Source organism: Ammospiza caudacuta, chromosome 12 (genome assembly GCF_027887145.1).
Source record: "Ammospiza caudacuta isolate bAmmCau1 chromosome 12, bAmmCau1.pri, whole genome shotgun sequence".
Classification (NCBI taxonomy): domain Eukaryota; kingdom Metazoa; phylum Chordata; class Aves; order Passeriformes; family Passerellidae; genus Ammospiza; species Ammospiza caudacuta.
Genome location: NC_080604.1, coordinates 739932 through 756202, shown reverse-complemented (window position 1 = coordinate 756202; position 16271 = coordinate 739932). Strand labels below are relative to the sequence as shown.

The 16271-nt window shown below is 52.5% G+C and overlaps 1 protein-coding gene across 2 annotated transcripts in view; it reads right to left on the bottom strand.

The window, feature by feature from the left end:
* The window catches only part of PHF2 (PHD finger protein 2), a 54932-nt gene extending 39616 nt beyond the window's left edge, over nucleotides 1-15316 (bottom strand). For both annotated transcript variants that reach the window (XM_058812850.1, XM_058812851.1), the window contains exon 1: nucleotides 14905-15316. In XM_058812850.1, coding sequence (XP_058668833.1) covers nucleotides 14905-15002 — 98 coding nt within the window. In that variant the 5' untranslated portion in view covers nucleotides 15003-15316. The remainder of the gene's footprint in view (nucleotides 1-14904) is intronic.
* Nucleotides 15317-16271: the final 955 nt, after the last annotated feature.

Genomic DNA, 16271 nt, shown 5'->3' with positions numbered 1-16271 from the left:
CTATTTCATCTTCAACTGACACGCAGGTGTCAGCCAGGGCCACAGAGGCAGCAGAGCTGACACCCACCCCACTCAGGGTGACACCATCCACACAGCTCGGCTCTGCTGCCACACAGCTCCACACAGCTGCACCTGAGCACACACTGCACTCGGCAGAGCTCAGAAACAAAGCCAGTGAGCAGGCAGCACACATCCCAGCTCAGCCACAGCCAGGGGCAGTGCAGGGCCCTGCCCACAGCTCATCTCTCCAGCCTGAGGCACTCAGCCCCGGGACCAACACAGCAGCCCCTCCACCCATGGCCCGCACAGGACCCTTGGCCCAGCAGAGTGACAGAATCACAGAATCACTTACACTGGAAAAGAACCTGAAGGACATGGAGCGCAACCGTTCCCCAGCATTGCCAGTGCCACCACCAATCAATGTCCCCAAAGCCTTTCTGCTCCACCCCAAGGGAAGCAGCAGCTCCACACCCTGATGGAGCCCATAGCACTGGCGGCTGTTGCCAGTTTGCTCCATGGACTAGCCTGACACTCACAAGCTCCATCTCCTCAGGCTGCCATCCCCACAGGACACTCCCAACCAGAGCCTCTGCCAGCAGAGTAACCTCTCCCATGGGGCTTCCCCATGGCTGAGATCTACACACAAATGGGGTGCACACCAAGGTTCTGCTGCCGAGGTCACTGAGAGCTTTACAGAGCAAAGGGCACTTGCAAGGGGAGTCCTGCCCTGGGGCTCTGCCTAGGTGCAAACACTGTGCCAGGTTTGTGGCCACACACTGGAAAGTGGGCTCATGCACAAAACTGCCCTTTACCCTTCCTCCCTCCGGCTCCCAGCTCATCCCAGTCTGCACAGACAACTCTCCACACCCCTAAAAACCTCCTTTTCTATCTCCAAACATACTGCAAAACTTCTCTATGGAATTAGTGCTTGGGTTGATCAAATAAATCCTCGTTTATCTGCTGCACATAATTGGAGGCTGGAGTGATGGAGTGGATTCTCTCACACACACTGAGGCAAGCACAGCAGGAAGCAAAAGATCCCAGGAATGGACTGATTTTCATGAGCACTTCAGAAGCCACAGGCTGTATTCTGCCCAGTGCAGAAGGGAGTAGGAAAGAGAATTGTCTCAGGGAAAATAATCCTTGAATTATTGTATGACCAACAAAACTCTGTGATATTGGTGTCTCAGCACTCCTTCCGCAGGCAATGTGTCACCTCAGCTGTTGCCCACTGCTCCACGAGAGCTCCGGGAGGCAGCCCCTGGGAACAGCCCCCTGTCAGACCAGCCTTGTACAAACCCAGCACAATTCATCCTCCACAGAGAAGTGCTGGAATCCAGGCTTCATGTGTTTTCACTCACAGGGCACCTTCTTCCCAAGCACAGGTCAAACTACTTTACAAAAATATCTACTATTAGCATGTGCCTTTTGTTCCTCAGCAAAAACCAACCAGTGACATTGTATAAAAGAAATATCACCCACCCTGGAAAAAAAGAAATCAACCAAACAGAAATAAATGAAGTTTCTAGACTGCAGCAACCTGCACCTACTGCACAGCCCAAGTCTTTGCCAGCATCACACTGTTATGTGGCCTAACTAGAACCTGTGCATGCCAGCAACAAATCTGTTATTCAGAGCTGGAATTCAGAACCCCCAAAATCAGCCAGGGCTCACTGCTCAGTTCCTTGAGACTCTACAGAATGAGGTCTCAGTTTCAAGTTTCAGTACAACACATCACAAGCTGCCAACTCTCTAACCAGGATGTATCAGAACCCGAGAGACCAACAGAGCCAACTCCCAAGGCAGAGTGGCCATGGCAGAGTGAGCCCTGACAGCCACAGCCCAGCGTGGCAGCACTGCCAATGAGACTGGATTCAACCTCAGCCTTCTCTGCTGGCCCAAGCATCTGAAGACTATAAGCATCTCTATCAGGAATGGCACCCCACAAGTGGCAAGGCAGGCAGGCCACCTTTCTGGGAGAGCCCCACAGCAGAGGGAATCCCAAAAGTTGGGCTAAACCTAAGCCCTGAGGAGCAGCAGCCAGGATCAGCTGTGCTGCAGTGCAAACCTGTGTTTACCAAGCACTGCTCGGTAAAACATTCTTTATGCTCTGCCCTCTGCAATTCCAGGAATTACCTTTAAAAATGAGCACATACACTCCAGGAAATCGGCCTGCAAACCCTTACACACTGACTGCAGCCTTGCCCTGACCCTGTTGTTCCACTTCTCCCTCCAACAGGAACATTACTGCAAATAAATGCCACTGCTGGAACATCAGCTGTGCAGGACACACAGCTCACCAAACCCCTGTAACACTGGCCTGTTACAGACCCACACCTGCAACACACGGATCCCTCTGGAATTCCTGATTTTGTGACTTGTCCTCCAAAAGCCACAACACTCTGAGCAACACCACTCCTTTGCTTTCATGTTCCCTCTCACTCCTCCTGAGCATCTGCTCCCCCTGCGTGTCACATCCACACCACACGTACAGCAGGAGCAGGCTGGGCATGGGCAGTGTCCGACTAAATGGCAGATAAATGCAAATAAACTAAACACCAGCAAAGCCACAGACATCACTGACTTTGTACAGCAACAACTACCTGTACCTGTGTACTTACACATCCATGTATGTATTGATACACATTAATACAAATCTGAGTACTGTGTGTGTTTGATTTGCTTTAATTGTGACACCCATTTATATAACTTACTTTTAAATCTGAGGTAACTTATCACTGTAATTTGCATAAGCATGCTCAGATCTTGCTAAAAATACTGATCAATATTGGTCAGGTTGGTTGTCCTTTTCAGTCACAGGACCATTTTGATGTATTCTTTATAGATACATATAAGCATATAAACACATGGCAATCCTGATAGTACCCCAAAGTTATCTTTTCATGCTTTGTTTTGCATGGCAAACACTCTGAACCAACTGCAACAACTGCAATGCTCACAGGGGAAGCTCCAAAATGAGCAGATAGTACAACAAGGAGGGAGAAGGAACAGGAATGGTTTTCACTGTCATATTTACAAAGAACTTACTATATTAAACCCAACAACTACACAATTAAAGAATGATAAATTATTAACAGAACCTTCAAACCATTCTTGGCTGTCCCTGTTGTTGACACACATAACCCGCTCTTGTACCTTAATTTCATTTCAGCACTTCAACTACAGTTCCAAAAGATTAACATCAAATTTCAAATGACCCAATTACAGCTTTATCACATTTTATTCCTATTTCAAGATGCAAACTGGCTTTGTACGTCCATGCTGTGCTCTGTGTGCTCCTCCCATGCCATTCTGCACCATCACCAACCCAGGTGACAGCAAAGGGTCCCCTGCCCACGGCGTGCTCAGCGCTGCCCCATGTGAACTCAGCCATGGTGGGGATGGTCCATCACGCTTGGCACAGCACATGGCATGTGTGTGTGGGAGTGATGGACAACATCCTTGGTAGAGAGAAACAAAGAGAACCTGTGTGGTTAGAAAGAAAACCATGGTAGCAACAGCCATAGATCGCATGAGTGCCCTTGGATAAGGCATTCAGACTGGGCACTGGGCTGGTATGAAATGATGTCCTTCCGTCCATGGACGTGTAAGGATTTGCTCCACCTGGTAACTGACAGGGAAACCCCAACAGATTTCTTTATCAGCCAGGATTTTGCACTGTGGAGGAGCAGCGACAGCTCAGAATAAACACCCAGTGCCACCCAGTGCCACTGGCAGTGAGTTAGCAGTGGAGATTGCTGGTTGTTCTGCTGATGTAAAGTGCTCTTGTCTTCAGCCGATTCAGACATCTGCACATCAATGCACCCCGGCAGGAGGTGGGAACACGGTGAGGTTTAAGGTCCCTCCCAGTGCAAATCATTCTGGGATTCTGGGATTCTGTGGGAAATCATAAATTTCCTCTTTTTCTCCAGATACTCTTCTTGCCTTTTTACAAACACCACATGAAGTGCTAATATTCTTTCACTGCTTGTGATTTATCAACACAAAATTAGAGTTCTGCCCTGCTCTTCTCAAAGGGAAAACCTTACCTGACTGAACCCTTCCAGCCCATGCAGGATGTGCTCCATAAGACACTCCTTAAAAGCCCTCCACAAGACATCCTTCCTTTAAAAAATGGTTGTGGCATTTTCTGTGACATTTCTGTCCCACAGAAGCCCTGTGGCATGAGCAGGACCTGGAATGCCAGCAGGCCAGTGCCACTGAGCCTCCCCATCAGCATGGTTTGCAGTTCAAGCAATCAGTTCTGCTCTGAGAGGGATTTCAGAGTTCCAAGAATGCAAAGAAACACAAAATTCAGAAGGAACCATGCAAAGGCTGGCAGGTTGAGGCTGTGACTGCAGGCAGCCAGACAGGCTCTGCTCCCATTCACTGTGAGATTCCAGGTAAGTGCTCTTCAGAAACACCTCCTTGACACACGTTTTCCTTCCTCAAACCATTCACCAACTCTCACACCACAAAAAAGAAGAAATAATTATTCTGAAGAACATTTGTGAGAGCTTTGTATCTGAAAAACTTCCTTGCAACGAAGCATAAAACAACAGTTTTTCTTGTTCTAAATAAAAAGTCCCAAGCAACCAAAAAACCCCCAACTAAACAACAAAACATGCCCACCCTCCCTGCAGAAATCCTCCTGGGAAAAAGCTTAGGTCTGAGAACTTAAAAACATGAAATCTTGGCTCATTGTTGAACACTACAGGCAGCAGCAGCCCTGACTGCAAGTGACATGTTGAATGGATCGTCCCCTACAGCCTCTTGCTTTGGAAGCATGAGGAACAACCCCAGCTCCAGCTCATTCCAGCCCTTTGGGTATTTTTCGAGTAGGACTGTAACTGAATTCCAGCACCTACTTCAGTTCAGCAATTTTTAAATGGAAAAATTTAGCAGTATGGTAAAAAGGGACTTTAATGTATACTTTTAAATCTGAGGTAACTTAGGTAGCAGCCAACAGCAGCTGAGGGCAGCCCCAGATGGTGCCTGGCAGCAGAAGGCTCTGCCCAGCACCACCCTGGGTGCAGGACTGCTCCTCACACCATCTCCTCACTCACAGCGCACTTTTCCTGACCTGCTCCCCTCTCCATGCAGTCTGCAAACGCCACGAGTGAACCTGAAACATGAGCTCCCACATTTCAGTAACTCCCAGAGCATCCCACAGAGGCAGTGGGCTGTGTCCTGCCTGCAAAGCAATGTCCCCACATTCCCTGTGAGCTGCTCATGGGCAGCAGGAACAGTGCAGGAGGAGCACACAGCTGGTCACACCCAAACCCCCAGGGTACCTGGGATTTAAGGTGTTCCTCTGTGGGGCTGAGCAGGAATCACTGCTGTGCAGCCAGCCTCAGCACTCTGCCTTTTACAGGAGGTGTTTGGGCACAATTGTCCTGTTCTCTGGCCAATCTGGTGCAATGTCAAAAAGAGGGTAAAACTTGATAGAACTGGAAAATGCCAGTGCTGCAGGAGAATGGTCCTGCAAAGCCTGGCGGGGCCCAGGAGCGGGGCTGGGGTGTCTCTGAAAGCATTTGCTCAGTTCCTAACAGTCCTGTGCAAGGCTGTGTCCAAAGAATAAAGGAAAAAAAATGCATCTGAGTCCTTGTGAGCCCTCTCCATCCATTTCCAGCAAAGTGTCCTGACACACTGTGCCTCTGCCTCTGTGCTCCAGTCTGTGATTTACAAGCAGCATCAGGAATAGTAACAGTTTCTCACACACAGCTGCATTTCTCCCCTCTGGTATTGCTCATAGTCTCCTGCAGTTTCACTCCCACACCTTCCAGCAATGCTTGATTTCTAAGGACATTGCTGCATCCATGGGCAGACACCCATTCCTTCCACAGCACCTGGAGCTGGGGCTGTGCAGCAGTGCCAGCTGAGCACAGGGTGAGAGGCTGTGCTGGGGAGGCTGGGACTGAGGGCTGGGGAGCAGCGTGATGCTGCTGGGCTGGGAGTGCAGCCTGTGCAGGAGGGATGTGCTGCTCTGGGCTGGGAGTGCAGCCTGTGCAGGAGGGATGTGCTGCCTGTGCTGAGGTGCAGCCTGTGCAGGGAACAGTGTGCTGCTGCTGGGCTGGAAGTGCAGCCTGTGCAGGAGGGATGTGCTGCCTGTGCTGAGGTGCAGCCTGTGCAGGAGGGATGTGCTGCCTGTGCTGAGGTGCAGCCTGTGCAGGAGGGATGTGCTGCCTGTGCTGAGGTGCAGCCTGCTCCCATGAGTGCTGGAAGGACAGAGCTGTGGGCAGGCATCCCTCAGCAGGAGCTGCTGTGCAGCCACCGCAGGCGCCTTGTGATTCCACCGGGCTGAACTTTGTCACAGTCCCGTGCAATAGTCTAAAAATTTCTTAGACTAATAAACTAATAAACTAATAAACATTGGGACAAATCATAAGTGGATGTGTTGCCTTTCCCTCAAGAGCATCTGTGCTTTCATTTGGCCAATGTGTTTGTCCTGATGCAAGAGAGTTGGTGGATAAGAGTTCCAAATACTGCCAAGAACCACTTCGGCAGTAAAAGCTGTGAATTCATAGGATCTTCTCAGAACACATTCAAGTGTTTTAAGACCTCCTCAGCCATCTCAACAAGAGCAAACCCACCTCTTTTAGAACAAGCCCCACATTCACCTGTAAGGAAAGAGCATCCTCACCTTTTCCAACCCTCCACCCACCTTCTCACCTTCCAGTGGAAGTTTCATTGAGAGGCAATGCCAGAGCAGGAATTAGTCAAGTCTTTGGGATGATGAATCCCTTATCAGCAGCCAGCTGCAGAGCAGCACCTCAGTGCTCCAAGGCAGGAGCAGGGATGAGAGAAGAGGGTCAGAGGGGGCTCCTGCCCTCCCAGCCTCGGCACCTGGGCTCTCTTGTGGCTGCTGCTGGCACCTCTGTGACTCAGATTCCTGAAGTGACCATGGAACAAAACACTCAGCAGCCCCACGTGTTTGCCATTCTTTACTCAATGACTCCTCATTCAGGTATCAGGCGGACAGCTTTTTTTAAATTCTTTTTTTTCTTTCTTCAATTCCCTGGGAAACATTTCTGGGGTGTGAAGGAGCCCATATGCTGCTCACACGCTGTCCCCATGGCCTGTAAGGAGCTGAGGGTTCCAGAGGTCCTGCCTGCTCCTGGCCAATAAACTGCTCCTTCTGGCTAAATAAGAGTACACTAGATAGCCTCCAGATTCCTTAGTAACTGCTGCAATCAATGCGAGGGCATTTAGTGATCAGAATGGAGAGGAAACCCCAGGTGGACAGGACGGTGATCAGGAGACACTGTCCCTGTTAACAGCACTGCAAGTCCTTTTGCTTCCCCCGCCTGCCCCAAGCCAGGCCTTGCTGAGAGGCTCCATAAAGACATTAAATCTCACTTACAACCTGGCTGTGGGGACTGTGCTCCTGTACAATGATCCTGGGCTGTTCTGTGTGCTGCTGCTGCCACAAGGGACACAGCACATATGGCACAGGAACAGCATTCCAGCCAATTTCCACATTTCCATTCCCTTCCATTGAGATGCTAACAGCAATAATGGAGGTTTAATAAAAAATCACAGCTACTGATATCTAGCAGAAATATTTCACTTCTTTTTTTACTTGTTACATCCTTCCAGTCTGCCAGATGAGGCAATTGCTGCTTCTGAGAGTAAATGTACTGTGTATTTTGCAAAAAGAGGAAAACACTATGAAATCCACGAGCAATTCCATAAAAACAATAAGGCAGCTCTCACAAAGTTCCAGATTACTGGGTTGACAATTGCAAACAGGAAACTTAAAAATATCTTTGTTTCTGCAATTCTGGTTTATTTTTTTCCTGTCAAAATACACTATTGCTTAACTTTCTGCTTGTCTTGACTACTTGCTAAAACAAATGGATGAAGCACTAAAAATTGCTGAATATCCCAGGAGAAGTCTATCCTGGTTGGCTGGGAAGCACAATTACACCCAGGGAAACTCAGCACCCCCACTCCTGCTCTGCCTGCAGGCACAAGACTGAGCCCTCACCTGGAGGAGCAGCAGCCGTCAGGTTTGGGGATGTGCCTGAGAAGAAAAGAAGGAGCTCCTCCATGGGCTGCAGGCTGGGAGCCGTGCACAGGCTGTCAGCCTCTTCCAAAGGCCCAGGAGAGTGCAACAAGGAGGGACTTGCACATCCCTGCATGTCCTGGGCTGTGGTCCCAGGGCTGAAGAGCACCAAGCACCAGAACAAAGCAGGAGGTCGTGTGTGGGGGCCTGAATATATGTGTTGTTATGGAGAGAGTCCTTGTAAGATCTGTGGGTCCTAGTTACTCCAAACGAGCTACAGCTGTGAAGTCCTTAGCTCGTGAAGGTAACTGGAATAAATAGGGGTGGGTTGAGAGCCTAGGAGGAGCTCCAGAGAGGACACAAAGGACTGTGCTGCAGAGAAGAACAGCTTGGTACAGTGTGGGACTTGAGAAATATGGAATGCAACAAGAACACAACAACTGGTGACCCTGGCGTGATGAAGAACATGCAGCCAAACGTTGAAAGAAGGTATGGAACCCCTTGACATCACAGAAGATAGGACAGCTGAGAGCTGTGGCAGCCAGAGAGCTGGGACTTTAGAATATCATATGGCCTTTGAATTAAGGAGCTGTAACAGCAGAAAGCTGTAAGAATATGGCCTTTAAGGAAAAGAGCCTTGGAACATCTAGGGATTTGTATGTGTTCAAGACAGCTGAGAGCTGTGGCAGCCTGAGAGCTGGGACTGTATGTATATTATAATTGTTAAAAGAAAAGGGGGGGAATGTGGGGCCTGAATATATGTATTGTTATGGAGAGAGTCCCTGTTAAGATCTATGTATTGTAAGATCTATGTATTAAATAAGTGGGTCCTTATGGAGAGAGTCCCTGTAAGATCTGTGTGTGGGTCCCAGTTACTCCAAACGAGCCACAGCTGCACAGTCCTTGGCTGGGCAGCAGCTGCAGCTCGTGAAGGTAACTGGAATAAACAGGGGTGGGTCGAGAGCCCAGGAGGAGCCCCTGAGAGGACACATGAAGAACTGTGCTGCAGAGAAGAACAGCTTGGTACAGTATGGCACTTGAGAAATATGGAATACAACACTCATGGAATGGTTTGGGTTGGAAAAGACCCTAAAATCATCAGGTGCAGCCATCCCCCCAGCACGGCCAAGTGCAGCACTAACATGCCGCAGTCTGAACTTCTCTTAAATCCATCCAGGGATGGTGACTCCACCACTGCCCTGGACAGCCTGTGCCAGGCATGAAAACCCCTTTGATGCAGAAATTTTCCCCAATATCCAACAGAAGCTTCCCCTGGCACAACTTGAAGCCATTTGCCTCAAGATGTTGCAGCCTGGTCACAGCACACTGCTGGAGACCATGGTCCCCAGGACAGCCCTGTCCCTTCTGGGGAGATGCTCAGCCTTCACACAGGGTGGGCACCAATACCCCAGGAAAAATCTTCATGAGAGACCTGGTGAGATTGGCCAAACACATTATTGCCATTATATTGTATACCAGAGGGACTTGGATGCAACAGCCAAGTAACATCTAAAAATAGCCATGCATAAAGTTGTAAAATGGACTGTGAACAGGCTATTTTTTTTCAGATAAAGGAATTACTGGAAAGGAATTACTATTGGTATCCATCAGCCAGTGTAAGATCTGATAATGCACACCCACGTTACAGAGTTATCAGTCACTGATAAGATGCATGACATGGTCACTATGAAAAACCCACGTGATTCCAAAGCATCAGCTCACCTGCAGCCCAAACAAGCCTCCAGCACTGCTTCAGAGCACCTTTATAGGACACCCCCAATGCCACAAACCATGTTTCAATAAAATATTTTCAGAACAGTAGACCCACAGGCTGCCATACGAGAGAGGGCTATGTGGGCAAGGAGAACACACTCCATTTTCAGTGTAAATACATTACACTGCTACTACAAAATTTGTATTGGTCAGAAGGAAGGAAATACATTAAGGTAATATTAAAGATGGTGGTCTCTGAGTTTTGGAAAGCCTTATAGTGATTGTATAAGGCTTTTTCTCTTCACTGGTATCTCCCCATATGTAGTTACATCCCTTTGATAATTTTTATCGAGACATCTTTACCCATTTCCTTTATTATGGAGGTATTCAGCACTAAGGAAAAAGTTCACCTTTGCTTGCAGAACTCATTTCTCTGTTGTGACATGGCTGATAACGCTGCCATCCCACTGATACTGAGCTCAACAGGTACCCAGGTGCCCACAGGGCTGCTCACATAACAGAGCACCTGAAGGCTTGGGCTGCTGGACAGAACTCATTAAACCACAGCATTTTGTCCTTTTTTTTAAATTAAACATGAATTGTGATTAATATTTCTAACATTTTATCCTTCCAGAGGTAAAAGCTGGGTAAGAACTTCTAGAATTAGAAGAATCTTTATATACAAAAATCTTCTGTGATCTGTTCTGGCTCTGAGGTACCAGCAGGTTCATGCAGGCCTTTCCACACTACTGTCCACTCTTGGTATTACTTAGACTTGGATTTTCCAAAGCATTCTAGTACAGGCATTAGCATGGCTCGTTCATGATCCCTGTTGTGGGCAGGCCCCCAGAAAAACTGAGCCTGTCATTCACCCCAACTAACTCTTCAGGAAAAATTGAAATAACCTGAGATTTTTAGCTATTTGAAAGACTTACACACTTTGGTCCTATCTGAACTCAGCACATGAAAGGAAATCATTCTGGGCACAGCTTGATTAACCTCAGGGATTCCCTCTGCTGTGAGAAAACCAAAGCAAATAGCATTCTAGTTTTAGGATATCCTCATCTTCAAATTTTACCCAAATTTCCAAATTTGCCCATAGCTAGTGATAAGCCTGCGTAAAAGAGTGGAACTAGATGCTGCTGTGTAAAATCAGACCTGTTTTTGAAAGGGAAAATGCTGAATGCTCTGTTATGAGCATAAAATCTGCCCACACACCGAGTTCAGCCTTGCAGTGTAGCAGAGAAGAGCTTTTCTTAACCCAGCCACGTTCACTCTGTGTGCCAGGGCATCCTGAGTAACTCCCACCATCACTTTGGGCTGCTCTCACAACTGCACGAGCTGCTTTTGGGTAACTAAACCTTTAACTGAGTTATTGACCACTGCTAGGCCTGGAGCAAGAAGGTTCAAAGTTTAAATATACACGGGGTAATAAAATCCATACTTGTTATCTCATTTAGTGAGCGCGATCCCACCCTACAGCACCAGGTGTGGGTTATAAGAACAGGTAACAAAATACTGCAGAGAAAATGAATAATTTACCTTCCCTCACCTACAGCCGTAATGAGTAGCCCCGTACAGATTTCTAGTTGAACAAACCGGTACAAAAAGGCTTGCCTTGTCTCGGATACAGGGTTCTGTAACCTTGTAACGCAGTTTCCATTGCACATGAGGCACTTGGAGAGCTGTCACCATGCGCAGCTTTTCCCAGCACCCAGAAGCTGCCCCCAGGGAGGGGGAATGGAGGGAGCCCCTGCACAGGCTCAGGAGTGTGGACAGCACGGACAGCCAGCAGCATCACCTGTGCAGCACCTGTGCAGCATCACCTGTGCAGCACCTGTGCAGCATCTCCTGCAGCAGCATCACCTGTGCAGCACCTGTGCAGCATCTCCTGCAGCAGCATCTCCTGCAGCAGCATCACCTGCAGCAGCACACTTGCAGAACAACCTGCAGACCTGCAGCAGCACACCTGTGCAGCATCGCCTGTGCAGCATCACCTGCAGCAGCATCACCTGCAGCAGCACACCTGTGCAGCACCACCTGCAGCACATCACCTGCAGCAGCAGCACACCTGCAAGCTGAGGAGAAGGCAGAGCTCCCCCCAGCACACCGCTGAGCGCCCCTGTCCCACACCCCCTGTGCCCCAGCAGCTGCCCGGGGACCCTGTGGCACAGCTGGCATCAGTCCCTGCATCCAGCCAGGCCGACCCTTGAGGCAGCAGTGACCCGTGGCAGTGCTCAATGTCAGCTTCCTCACACATCAGGACCTCTCCCTCTTCCTCCTCCTTCCCTGGCCCTCACAGAGCCAGTTCCCATGCCAACCAGTGGGCACCCTGGCTGTCCCTGCTGCCTCAGAACTGCTGCCAGGCAGAACAACACCAGGACCCCTGCTCAGGATGGGACCCAAGGGGACAGGAGCCAGCAGAGGCGATGGAGGGGCCAGGACATCCCAGAGCACCAGCCTGGCTGCTCAGAGCCGAGCACTGAGGCGTGTGAGACCTCCCCAGCCCAAACAGAGAACACCTGACCCGCACACGGACAGGGGACAAACAGCCCTGTGCCCACTGTGGCATCTCTGTCCTTTGCCTCTAAGATCATCTCTGGCCTTGCCAGACAGTGGGAGCAGCTCAGGCAAACAGAGAGAAGAGGAATCATCGCACCTCAGCTCCACAAGAAGTCACAGGGCTCTGTGAACACACCAGCAGCTCCAGGGCTCAGCACACTTCAGCAGTGTCCGAGAGCCCCCAGCGCATTTGTCCCAGAAGGGGAGAGGGCTCCATTGCCCTGTGCCCAACTTCTAAACTACATCACACAAGCTTAACACACTTTAGGTACTTTAAAATATCAATTTGCCACCAGAACTGCTGAAGTTGCCACAGAGACGTTGCCCAGCCTTAGATGAAAGGGAGACTGCGACTGCTGCAGGGATAACCCATGAAAAATATTTATTTTAGATATTTGGGAACTCATGTCAGAAGGGAAACATTAAAACACCTGATCTGCTTCTACAAAACCCAACCAGAAATGACACCTTTTTTTTCTGAATTGCACACTGTACATCATGTTAAAAAGAAACAGAAGTGTGATTAAAACACCAGGCAATCCTCCCGAGCACGGCGCGGCTGGGCACACTGGCTCATGTTTGGTTGCCGAACCTATGTAACATTGTATTTTTTGTTGCAGTACTATATAACATTGAATATTTTTGTTGCAGTTTTGTGTAAATGTTAACATCAGTGCTTTGAGTGTCTGGGACAGACGCGATTTAATACAATTAAATCCTGATTTTTTTTCTATTTATTTACTTATACATTACAAAAAAAAAAGCAAACAGTGTCATGGATAAACTGCTTGCTCCTAATACTCCATGAAACTCTCTGATACAATTATCTCAGGCTTTGACACTTTGAGAAGTAAACTCAGTTTTCTTTCTCTAAAAATCAATCTCTGGGCACTACTATAAACGAAGAAAAAAGAGTACAACACCCCCCCCCAGCCCCAGCAGCACTACAAATCATTTCCGTCCCTTATGCCACAAAATTAAACACCTTTCCTCTCGCTGCTGACCCTGAGCTGCCCACAACAAGATAATTTGGTTGATCAGCTACAAGCAAGGTCTCTTTGCCAGTTTCAATGGAAATTCACCATCCTGTGCAGGCAGCTTACCTCCTGCCGCTGTTTACTCTTCAGCAATTCACTCTGCCATTACTTTGCCTGAAAATCGTAATATTTTCATGTCTTTAAAGTGTCTAAGTTTCAGGTGCACATGCTTGAGGCTTCTCTCCAGCCTCACCTCAGCGTCTGTGCCCGATGGCACGGGCCAGCGCGATTCCTGCGAGCTCCTGTCCCGGAGCCCCGTGCGGAGCACCCTTCCGCCAGCACCGCCACTGTCTATTTCTGTGTTTCCCTTCCTGCTTCTACACAGCTCCTACTGTAAAGGGTAGAACATCATTCCTAATGTCACAGCCAAGCGTCTGGAGTCCTTTATTCTGCGCACGGCGGATCCGCGGGTGCCCCGGTGCCCGCTCGGGCAGAGCCGCTCGCCGCCGCCTCGTCCGCCAGCTGTGCGGGGACTCTGCTGGCCATGAAAGAGCACAGCCCAACCTGACCGGACCCCTGGCGTAAAAAGCGCTCATCCAGGTGATTTACCTGATTTTAATCGCACTTTTTACACTTCAATCATTCCTGGGGAATCGCTGCCATGCCGCTGACACTCCATCCTCCTCCTCCTTCACATCCGAAGGGAGCGAGGGGTCCTGTCGGGGGGCTGTCCCCGCGTGTACCCCCTTTAGCCCAGTGACCCCTCCGCCGGCACGGCTGCCCGGGCGGCGCGGTGGCTCTTGAGGCTCTCGGTGCCCCCCGAGTCGCCGCCCTCGCCCTCATCACACCAGGCGCCACCGAAGTTCCGCCGCCCGCCGCAACTCCGCCGCGGCCGCCCATTGTCTGCGCGCCGGGAGGCGCTTTGGGGAGAAACGAGCCGAAAAGCCGAGTCCTGCGCCCCGCCCGGCCTGCCCGCCGCTCCCCTGCCCGCGGCCCCGCCACGGCAGGCCCCGGCTCGGGGCAGGGCCGGGGGTGCGCGGGGGTCCCCGGGGGCGGGGGCGCTGCCCGGCGGGGCCGCGGGGCGGGCGCTGCGCCAGCGAGGGCTCCCCCGCCCGCTCCCGCCGCCCCGCCCGGCCCCGGCGCCCAGGGGCTGCTGCCAGGGCGGCGCTCCCCGCGGCCCCCGGCCCTCCCCGGCACCGGGGAACCCCGCGGGAGCCGCGGTGCCCGAGCCCTGCCCGGGCGGGAGGCCGAGGCGCGGGGGCCGAGCCCGCTGACAGCGCGGCCGAGCCCCGCAGCCGCCGCGGCCCCTCGCTCCCCGCCCCGGGCCCGGCACCGGGAGGGACGCGGCGCGGAGCCGCGGGCGGGCGGCGCAGGGCGGCCCCATCCCCTCCCCGGGCGCGCACAATGGCCCCCGCCAGCCCGGGGCTCCGGTGTCACCCCGGGGGGAGCAGCTTTGTGTCGGGAATCCGGCCCCGAGCCCACAAAACACACAAAACCAGCGCGCGGGGAGCGCGGGAGCGGCGCCGGGAAGCGCGGCTCCTCCTTCCCCGCTCCGGGAAGGCCTGCGGGAGGGAGCGCGGCGGCGGGAGCACCGGGGGCGGCGGGGCCGGGGCCGGCCTCGGGGTGCCGGGCGCGGTGCGTTACCTGCCGTGGAACCAGTCCTTGCAGGCGTCGCACTCGATCATGAAGCGGGTCACGTCGTAGGGCAGCCGGCAGATGCAATAGACGGGCACCGTCGCCATGTTCGCGCCGACCGCGCCGATCCGCTCCGCTCGCGGCCGCCCGCCCGCCCGCCCGCCCGGCCGAGCGGAGCGGAGCGCGGCGGGGCCGAGGCGCCGAGGGGGGCGGCACGGGGGAGGAAGGGGAGAGCGGAAAAACAGAAATAATGCAAAATAATAAAAAACGCTATAAAACAGCGACAGCGGATTTAGGGCTCCAGAGGGGCGGGCGAGCGGTGCCGGAGGACAGGGAAGCGCTGCCCGGAGCCGGGGGCCATGGCCAGGTCCCGCCGCCCGCCGGCGCCGCGGGCCGGGGCTCTCTGTTGTTGTTGTTGTTGTTGTCCCTCCAGGATGGTGATTCCCGGTGCTCGGCGATCGCGGCGGTGCCCCCTGGTGACAGCCCGGCGCGGCCTCCCCGGCGGGCCCGGCCTTGCGTCAGCCCGGAGGGAGCGGGGCCGGGCCGGGCGGAGCGGAGCGCGGCGGAGCGGGGCTCCCCGGTCGGGGCCGGGGCGCGGCGGGGGCTCGGCGGAACGCGCGTGTTTTTGTTAACCCCCGCCTGCCGGGAGGGAGCTGCCCCCAGCCGGGGGGGGCCTGGGGGGCGGTGCGGGGCCACCGGGAGCGGGGAGCGCTCGGGGGCTGTGCCGAGGGGGGGACCCCGCTCGGGCCGCCGGGGTGTCTGTCTGCCACAGCGGGCAGAGCCCAGCGGGGAGCGGGGCGCTCCGGGCCGCCCCAAGGGCGAGGGAGCCCCGAGAAGTGGCCGCAAGTGCGGAGAGAGCCGCGGGAGCAACGCCCGGCTGGGTGTGCGGAGGGGCGGCCAGACACACAGCGCGCCCGGTCCGCATCTAAAGCACCCAAAAGAACGAGCTTCTTTCTCTTCAGTAACATGATCTTAGTGGGGCTTTAACCACCTGGGGGTTTACTGAGGGGTGGAACGAGGTGATCTTAAAGGTCGCCTCCAGCTCAAAGCACCCTGTGAATTCTATGAAATTTGTATAATTTCTGCTTTTAAAGTCACCACCTCTGCTCACAGCAGCCCTTTCCCTGCTGTGACTCCCAGGGGATGGTAATGAACACCTTGTGCCCACCAAGAACCAGATCACAGCAGCATGTGGGCTGTGGGGGCACACTGAGGCCCCGAATGACCATGAACCCCAGCACTGCACAGCCCCAGGGACCTCCTCCTGTGCAGAGGCCAAAGAGGAACACACAAAGAGTGTGAGCTGGGGCTGAGGATGCCGAACCTTGCTGCTCTGCCATGCCAAGGCTCTGACAGGGGTTAAACAAACAGGCCGG